This window comes from Falco naumanni, chromosome 4 (genome assembly GCF_017639655.2).
Source record: "Falco naumanni isolate bFalNau1 chromosome 4, bFalNau1.pat, whole genome shotgun sequence".
In the NCBI taxonomy this organism is placed as follows: domain Eukaryota; kingdom Metazoa; phylum Chordata; class Aves; order Falconiformes; family Falconidae; genus Falco; species Falco naumanni.
The window spans coordinates 3,115,966-3,126,066 of record NC_054057.1 but is presented as its reverse complement, the minus strand read 5'-3'; the positions used below and the strand labels follow the sequence as shown (position 1 = coordinate 3,126,066).

The window sequence follows — 10,101 nt, the reverse complement described above, 5'->3', positions numbered from 1 at the left end:
ATGAAGGCTTCTGGCAATCTGGGTGCGCTGCTATGCTTAAACATGGCAGGATGGGCTCATGGTGAACTGGCTGATGTAAAAGAACCCAACAACATGACAGATACGTGAAGAAGCCCCAAGAAATTACACATTTAAACAGCAGTTGACTATTAGCCCTAGGCTTCTGGAAGCTCACATTTTAATGAATGCTAGCAAAACAGGCGTTCCTGAATATGCCTGCCCATACGTTGAATCCAGATGTTTTTACTGCATTTAATCTTGTCTTACTTTCAGAAAGCTGTATAACTGATCTGGAAGGACTGGGAATTCGAGGAACCACAACAGACCACAGAAATCTCTTCAGACAGAGACTGTCACATCAGCTCCCCACAAACAGTTGTAGCAACGTTCGAAAGATAAGGTTTAAAAAGAAATGCCAGCATTGGTTTAATCCAAGTGAAACCAGACGATGGCATTTCTCCTGTTCGGATCCATTTTTCCAAGCGCAACGCCCACAAATTCACATTCTCCATTTCCATTTCACAATCAGATACAAAGAGGGACTTTCTTGTGATTGTTGCAAATGTTTTATTATAGAATCTTATCAATAAATTACTTCTCTGAAAATCAGTTTTTCAGAACCAAAATCTAATCTGGCAGGGTTCAATAAGTAACAAGATGAACTCAGCCATGCAAACAAAATATTACTAAGTTACTTTAATAAAATTTTATCACAACAACCCCAGGAAGAAGAGCGTGTCCTGGAGACTTAGACAGTTAATCTTTGATTTTTATTAATATTTTGGATTCTTTTTGTTATGCCCTAGCCTCTGGTACACAGCTGTCTTCATTTTGTTGCTAGAACAGGATAGATCTTTGGGTATCTTCATGCCTGTGATTCTCGTCTTATTTTATAGCACTGTAATAAAAACAGCATTCAGTGTTCAGTGCTCACTGCAGTACATTTAAGCAACTGGTCATCGCACTGACACAGAACTTCTGGAAAAACTGAGCTTGCTCCTAGACAGTAATTGCTCACAAAAGGTCTAGCTCCCATGTCTTTTTAGTATGTGCCATTCATTTTCTGTTCAGCACCTCCTTGGATGTTTAGTAGAGTAACTTTATTGGGTTATGTTGCACACAATAGGATATTCAATACTCCACCTTGACCTTCACAGCAGTATCTAATACTGCTTGGAAGACAACCAACAAACATTTTCTTTGTATATACAACCAGCATTCTGAACTTGCAGCTACTTGTTGAAAAATGGTTACCAGTTTCAGTTAAATACAAGAAAACCTAAGAACGTTGAGACATTTGAAAGTAAGCATTACCATGGTTTTGGGGATGGTTTAGCTCAGCTTGTTAATTACGCTTGATTTCTAGGGCTTCATTACACAATTTTTACAAAAGCAACACCATGTCTTAATATTAATCAAACATAACATTTAAGATTTTTTTTTTTATCGTGCAAAACTTAAGCAGTAAGTCTTATTAGTACAATAAGCTGAAAAAGCAAGGGATATTTAAAACAATATTCATATTCAGTGTGCAATTTTTACCCCTACTTCCATCTTTTGATGTGGAATCTAGAATTCCATTCAGTAAGTGCTATTTGCAAATACCAAGTTTGTTTCACATTTGTTATTTGGAGGAGACTCAGTATATTTTTGCACTACATTTTTACAAACAGAACAGCTGTTTAAGTTGATAAATACAAATTAAGACACTGAAAAGGGTGAGAAAATACATACTGAAGGCATCCACCTAAACGGTGGCATGACTGATAATTTATAGCTTATATTCAAAAATACAACTGATATTCTGATTTTCCATTTTGAATTCAAGATTTTAGCAAATAACCGAAAACTTTGTTTAAAAAAATCTGGCATCTGCTAATTGAAAAAGTAATTCAATAGTAAATTTTAATTAAAAACTTTAGCTTGTTAGATATTAAGTGCTACCAGTCAAGGCAGTCAACAAAGACTGTTTGATGTTTACATAGCACCATATAGATAAATATCTCCTTCAAAAAGAGGGAGATTATGTTCAGCTGGTAACATAATCAGAGTACTTCCTGAATATTTTAGGTATCTTTGCCTTCCACATCATAAATAGGTGCAACAATTCCTTAATTTGAAAAAAAAATGCACTGAATTCCACTCAAGCTTTAAAACGGTGCTATCGTTAATTCAAATTCTCTATGTATAAAAGTATCAAGAACTCTTCAGTAGTCAATTTAAGATTCAAAAGCAGATCAATAGTTTCATGTAAACTTGTTAAAAAACAAACCACCACATAATTTGGCTTTAAAGTGACAAAGTATTTTGCTTATTATATAATTTACTAAGCATGTGAAGAACTAACCTACGATTTCAAAAAGATGCAGAGACTGGATTATCTCCAGTAATGAAATACTCAATTAACATTTATACTTATATAAACAATCACCAAAACATGTAATTATAATTTGTTACAGTGGTATTGTTCATTCCAGTAATAATCCTTCCTATAAGGAGGCTGCATGTTAACTGAAATACACTATGCTGTTGTAGTTCCTGATTAGAGAACATCGGTATTTTATTTTCCCTCTGCCTCTCCTCCACCCTGAAATTACTAAAAAGCGGACTAGGTTTTCTGTCTGAAGAGAAAAGGAATTACCTAGCCGTTAGCAAAGTCTTGTCAACTTACAATTGTTAGATTTAGGCTAGTAACAAATCTTGCAGAAAAATGTTAAAAATAGATGGAGTAACTAGCAAGCCATCTTCTGCATTTTAAGTCACTGAAATCTACATATCAAAATATTTTTGATATGTAAGCATGAGTGCTGGGGACATCATCGACTCTTAATAAAGTGAGCCTTCCATAAAAGCTGCACAGATGGAAAAGAAGACTCCTTGAGATAAATGGAAATAAAATCCAACAGAAGAAAGAGTTCCTAGTATCAAGCCCCAATTCCTTACAAAGTAACACATGTATTTCAGTGACAGACACTGCTCATTATTTTGGCCTTGCCCTTCTCCCAAAATCAGCTTCATAAGCTGTTATCACTCCAATAAAAAAAACCAACACCCTCTTAAAGTATTGTGTATGGAGCTCTGGATTTCAAAAAGAAAATACATGAGTGATTTCATATTCTTGCTATGAAACATCAACTAAAAAATACGGATGTTTGTAAAGAAACCAAATTGCATTTTATACATTGTATCAATACAGTTCCCTGTGCTAGTGGAGAATTCAACATTTCTAGAGTCCAACATGTGCAAAATTCAACTAAATTTTGAAGAAAATTCCAGTTTAAAAAGTTACATGTAATTTCATATATGAGAGGCCAATAATCTAAAGCAAAGTTTGCTTCAAATCTCCCTAACCCCCCCGCCCCTCAAAAGGCACTCAGTGGTTTAAGTGTGCAAATGGCTTCTTAGAAGAAACAGTGTGCAAACAGAGCCTGTTCCATTAGCTCCGAATTCCTTAGTGATTTCCTAGAGAGTATTGCTATTGAATGCTATCTACGGTATGACTTTCTGAAGAACAGAAGACAGTCAGTCCACAGAATCACAGATATCTTTCACTTTCTGATTGAAGTCTTCAGGTTGATCAGCATACACATAATGACCTGCACCAAGGATAGCCTAGAGGATAAAGGTAAAGAAACAGGTCAAAATCACAAGAATGTAAAAAGCCAAATAAACACTGGGATATGTGAAGAACCTGACTTTTACAAATTACCTACTTAATAACATTATTACTTGAAAAGAAAAATTTTGAAACAGTAACTGATGATCTCTTGCACCCAGCCTGTGTTAATGCAGTTAGCACAACTGCTGCCAGGAGGTGGTATCATACAGCCTAAAAAGGACTGTAAACACAAATTAAAATAAAAGCTTGTTTCACCTGTTGAAGGACATTTGCTACGCAGGAAAAGAGGGTAAAACTACTGCTGATTCAGCTGCACACCTTGTTGAAAAAGACAACCATACAAGTCACCACAAAACAAACTTAGGAGAATGTGCTTTACACGTCAAACTGCTGATTCATCTTCATCCCCTTCGTTCTCTGCTCAAATAGTTCTGCTGGGTGGCTCTTCAGTTCTGTCTCTTATTATAAAAAATGATACGTAAGAGACTAAAGAAGGTACTAGGGCAAATGATTAAGAACTCAGAAGCTTAAATTGCTGGGGATTTTCTAGACTTGTGGAAGCACATTTCAACCCTCCGAATTAATAACTCTTATGTTAAGCAGGGACAAGTAAAATGCAAATGATGCAACATATTGGGGGGAACTGCTCAATTGCAACCCAGATTATTTCACAGCAAATAAGTAACAAAAATAAGGGCAAAAAGTAACCACACACAGGGTGGTTACCCTATTCCTAAAATTTATCATTTTCTGCCAGAACTAATATGAAGACAGCCATCACCACAGTGTACAGCAAAGACACTTAATCCATTTTCTTTCCATTCTATAATCACTCCAAGATTAATTTGTATTTAAATCTATTTTTCCCCTCCCTCCACTAAAACACTCCCGCTTAAGTGTCTAATTGAAGCCCACTAAAGTATAGCTATGATATTGCGTTAAAAACTCCCACAAACTCAAAGTAAAGATTAGAAATAAACACACATAATAAAACCCCAGAACCTCTGTGCATTTTACCAAAGATGGCACTATCAGTCCACATCTCAACCTAAGCCTCATGCCAAACCTTTGCATCTCATAGTTTTTTTAACGTCCCTATAATTTCTTTTTTTTTTTTTTTTTAAATTTACATTTTAGAATCAGTATTTACATTTACCTCCAATTTACATTTTAGAATCGGTATTTGTCTTTAAAAATTTTAACCTGGAATCCAACTGCTTTCCACAGTCATTTCTAAAAGCCACTGACCAGACTGGAAGAATCTGCCTGAATAGTATATGCCTCTCCTGGCAATATGTTGCGTACTTCTTAACAGAGACTCTTTGTTATAACTTTGTCTCTTGACTCAGTTAAGTGACACTTTCAGTCTGGATGTCAACATTTATGACATGCATTTGTGCTCTTTAACATGTAAACAGTTCAATAACAACACCTTTTCTCTGAGTTCCAGCTCTGATGTCAGCTATATCACGATTATAAAATTTTGAGTGACTTCTTGTAGTACACCATCAACACCATGTATCGTACACTGCTGTCCAGACAAATCAGTAAGAAGACAGATGGTCTATTCAAACATTTTATCAAGCCATAGCACTGTAACATATATGCATGTTCAATTACCACAGCTGCCTGATGTGACAATGCATGAAGAACACTTAAATTCATTTGGTTTTATAGAAATCCACAAAAAATGCAGTGTGTACTTTCACATCAAGTTGCAAGTACACACATTTTAAATGATAATGTTGCACCTTTAAACAAGAATGTATTAGCTAGGAAGGCAACACTACGTATTTTTTTAAAGACTTAAAGAAAGACGCTTAGAAGAACCTTAAGCACCAGCTACAAACCACTCCCTTATGAGAGAAATAAAAGCATTATACAGATTAGAACAGCTTATGAAAGCCTCCTCACTATCATACATAAATGCAGAAATTAGGACTGCTGTGGTTTAAAACACAGACAAAACCCCAGATACTTACCAATGACCACAAAACCTACTCGTATAGCATACTGTAGAGGAAATTATTTTGCAGAGCACAAGAATGACGTTGCTCAAAGATCTAATTCACCTTCTAGTGCTACAGTGAGTATCCTTCTTACTCTGGGAATTCAATACTCTTTTGCCTGCTTTTTCTCTCTCTGTTACAGAAAACATAAGTTATTACTCCTGGCTTTAAACCAAAGGGCCAGCATTTCCACAGTTGGTATAAAAAACCCGGTAAGATACGACTTAAACAATTCCACACAATACACAAACAAACAAACAATTGCTTTAAAAGTCAACTTACTAGTGTCTTCACATACGAATTTGGTCTCAGGGACTGGATAGTGCTGCCAGAATTGCCATCTATACATGAACGTGCTCCATAGACCACAGTGATAGGAATGTTTTGATCCATTTGTGGAATCCGTTGCAGCATCGGCCTTTTTGCCCATCCGTAAGGGATTGTCATGTTCTTGAAAGCTGTTTCACCACTTCAAGTCATTCAAAAGGGTAAAAACAATTACATTTCCACTGGATCTGCATTTTCTCTAAATTGGAATATCTGTGCCTTTTGGTAACACAGATTGCAATAGTACATGAGGCTAGGATTTTTTACTAAGAAATAAAAGTTTTCAAGGTCTGCATGTAATTTTCAGCAGAAAAAGCCTATGTTTTTACAGTACTGATAATACTTAAAAGAATGACATGCCTTATTTTTAAGAAAATATTTACAAATTAAACCACTGCAACAATGTTTTTGTTAAAAATAAATGTCCAAGCTCTCTCAGAATTAACACACAGGCAGTTTAGAGGAAATACAGAATTAGGATAGCTTTTACATCTATCAGTTTCTGGAATTCAGAAAAAGTGCAATGCTATTTTTTTTTCAATTATTAAAATAAATGTTACAATTTAAAAAAACCCCAAAACATGCATGCTGTTGCCATGGCCATTGGAGGGAGTAGCAGGCACTCAGTAAATGAAAGACAGACTTCAAAACATGCACCGGGAAACTCGTACTCACCTGGGTGACTGCACATTGCAGTGATAGATATATTCAGCCACAGTGTTATCATCAAACATTGATGAGTATTTTCGCTTGAAATCTGGTCTTAAACGCTGAACAAGGCTTAATCCTGTTAAAACAGAAAATACTATTAGAGGAAGAATTAGTATAGACAACTTTATCAGATTGCCTAACAGTTTTCATTACAACCCTTCAAACATGTTCCCTTGAAACTTGTGGCTAAGCTTGATGACTTCTAAACCAATGTTTTGTTTCACCACTTGCATGTCTTGGGAAAACATGATGGCATTACACCATAATATTCCAAAGGATTTTATGCTGCACCAGAAGAGGGGCAATTCAATGCCTGCTGAATACATACAGGGAATGGTTGAGAAGGGCCACTCGCAGCAATAGAAGAAACATGTAAAGGGGACCAGCAAAAGGGCTAAGCAGAGTATTTTTTTGCCACCAGTTTAGTCTCACATGATACCAACACCATCTTTCTCCTTGCTCTGGCTGCACTGGGTGGGTCAAAAGCATCCCACCCTTCAGAACCACAAGGCACTGTTGAAAAAGCTGGGCTGTTTCTCTTCCTTACATGTGCTCTCCTTTTACATAACACTCTTTTTCTGAAGCTAGTTCTTCTTTCAGCTAAACAGTAGTTAGATCAGAAGTCTATGCTGAAAAACAGGTGTATAAATCTTGACATAAGACAAAAGAACTGTTGTAAGATTCAACCTGGGTAAGCCATTGCCCCCATGCTCTCTAAAAGCCAAAGCAGAGAAGCGGGTCTCTTTCAGGGGCTAGTTCAGGCTTTCTGAAGTTAAGCTCCTATTCTGAATCACTTCTTTAAGGAAGAGAGGCTTCTTCTGATGATGACCAGATGCACCTCTGGGACAAGAGCCTCACCACAAGGCTAATCTTAGTCTAAGAATACTACTCCTCCCTGAAGAAATCATCTCACAGTTTACCTCTTGGACATTATCAAGTGAAAACAGAATCATATCATAGAATGGTTTGGGTTGGAAAGGGCCTTAAATATCACCTAGTTCCAATCCCCCTGCCATTGGCAGGGACACCTTCCACCAGACCAGGTTGCTCAAAGCCCCATCCAGCCTGGCCTGGAACACTGCCAGGGATGGGGCATCCACAGCTTCTCTGGGCAACCTGTTCCAGTGTCTCATCACCCTCACAGTACAGAATTTCTTCCTAATGTCCAATCTAAATCTACCCTTTCAGCCTCAAGCCATTGCCCCTTGCCCTACTGCTACATGCCTTTGTAAAAAGTCCCTCTCCAGCTTTCTTGTAGGCCCCTTTAGGTGCTAGAAGACTGCTATAAGGTTGGCCTGAAGCCTTCGCCTCTCCAGGCTCAAAAACCCCAGCTCTGTCAACCTGTCTTCATAGGAGTCGTGCTCCAGCCCTCTGATCATCTGTGTGGCCCTCCTCTGGAGTCACTCCAATGGGTCCATGTCCTTCCTATGTTGGTGGCTCCGGAGTTAAATCAGTACTCCAGATGTGGTCTCATGAGAGCAGAACAGAGGAGGAGAAGCACCTCCATTGACCTGCTGGCCTTGTTGAACTCCATGAGGTTTGCACAGACCCACCTCTCAAGCCTGCCAAGGTCCCTCTGGATGGCATCTCTTCCCTCCAGCAGGTCAACCACACCACACAGCTTGGTGTCGTTGGCAAACTTGCTGAGGGTGCGCTCAATCGCACTGTCCATGTGACTGACAAAGATGTTAAACAGCACTGGTACCACTATGAACCCCTGAGGAACACCACTTGTCACTAGTCTCCTCTTGGACATTGAGCCACTGACCCCAACTCTTTCAGTGTGACCATCCAGCCAACTACTTATCCACTGAGTGGTCCATCCATCAAATCCATGTTACCCCAATTTAGAGACAAGGATGTCATGCGGGACAGTGTCAAATGCTTTGCACAAGCCCAGGCAGATGATGTCAGTTGCCCTTCCCTTATCCACCAATGCTGTAACCACGCTGTAGGCAGCCACCAAATTTGTCAGGCAGTTTGCCCTTAGTGAAGCCACGCTGGCTGTCACTAATCACCTCCTTATTTTCCATGTGCCTTAACGTAGTTTCCCGGAGGATCTGCTCCACTATCTTGCCAAGCACAGAGGTGAGACTGACCAGCCTGTAGTTTCCTGGGTCTTCTTTTTTTCCCTTTTTAAAAACGGGGGTTGTGTTTTTCTTTTTCCAGTGAGTAGGAACTTCATACTATTGTTAATCAATGCAATTATGATGATGTCACTTCTTTCCACTTGTCCCTGGCCAAAGGCCTGGTACTATTTATGTAGACCTTGTCACAGTGATCTATGCTTTTGTAACCTTGAGACTAGACTATTGCAACACACCCTTACGTATGCTTTAAAACAATTCAGAAAACCAATACAGCACAAGAGAAAGTAATTCCCTTGTGAAACAGCGATTTAAGCCCTGAAGTGATGAAGATTTTGCAAACATTCTGCAATTTGCTCTGCTGCTTGTATTTTCTCTATAGAGAGTTCAATTGCTGGACTTACAAGTGCAAACAGACAGACACGTTTTTTGTTTGTTTTTTTTTAACACAAATGATACAGTTGGTTGGGAATAAAAGAAAACACAGAAGAAAGTGACTAATTCTGCATCTTCCCCTGCCATCAGCAGAGGCCACAGCATGCCCATTTCCAAAAACTAAAGGACTGAAAGTTACCAGATTTTAGAATTCACTTTCTGTTTTGATAAAAAGTGTTTTGCCTGTGGGTCCAAACACAAAACCATTCTCCTTCCCTGGGAATTTACAGCAGAGAATGAAACAAGGAGTCAAGGCACCTTTGGAACAAATTTTGGAATGAAATCACACTGGTTCATTCTCACGATGTTAACTGAAGACACTCTCAACTGTCTGGCTGATGTTTTCCACAGTGTCTATGGAAACGCTCAAATAAATACTAACACTGAAGACTGACCTCCACAAAAAGTACAGTGACTTTACCGTTGTCACTGACCTCCACAAAAAGTACAGTGACTTTACCGTTGTCACTGACCTCCACAAAAAGTACAGTGACTTTACCGTTGTCCTGAGGAATTTTTAGGTATTCAGCTCTAGGAATGGAATTCACAAATCTAACCTAAGCACCAAATAATTTTTGGTCATCCCTACCCAGTCCTAGTATTGGAGTAGACAGAGTTTATCTACCATCTCATCAGTGCTGTTGAAGCAGCATAGAAATATGAAGGAGAGACTGCCACTGTAATGCAGGACACCAATGAGACCCACAAAATTTGCTAGAATAATAAAAAATGGCTAATGGAAAGAATCCAGTTTCAATTTAACTTCTCCGAATTCAGGCCAAAGACTAATGAGTTTATGAAAGAATGCCTTCCAATGGTAACCAAATTTGGAAATTCTGTTTGTTCATCAAACTCCACTTGGAAGGAAAACTAAATGGACTGTGACCGGAGGCAACCAGAAAAAAACCTTACC

At 38.3% G+C, this 10,101-nt stretch overlaps 1 protein-coding gene across 1 annotated transcript in view; it reads right to left on the bottom strand.

Annotated features, from left to right (window-relative positions):
* Nucleotides 1-547: 547 nt before the first annotated feature.
* The window catches only part of ABHD5 (abhydrolase domain containing 5, lysophosphatidic acid acyltransferase), a 30,873-nt gene continuing 21,319 nt past the window's right edge, over nucleotides 548-10,101 (bottom strand). The window contains exons 5-7 of the mRNA XM_040591209.1: nucleotides 6,631-6,742; nucleotides 5,911-6,097; nucleotides 548-3,612 (exon numbers count right to left, since the gene is read on the bottom strand). Coding sequence (XP_040447143.1) covers nucleotides 3,523-3,612; nucleotides 5,911-6,097; nucleotides 6,631-6,742 — 389 coding nt within the window. The 3' untranslated portion in view covers nucleotides 548-3,522. The remainder of the gene's footprint in view (nucleotides 3,613-5,910; nucleotides 6,098-6,630; nucleotides 6,743-10,101) is intronic.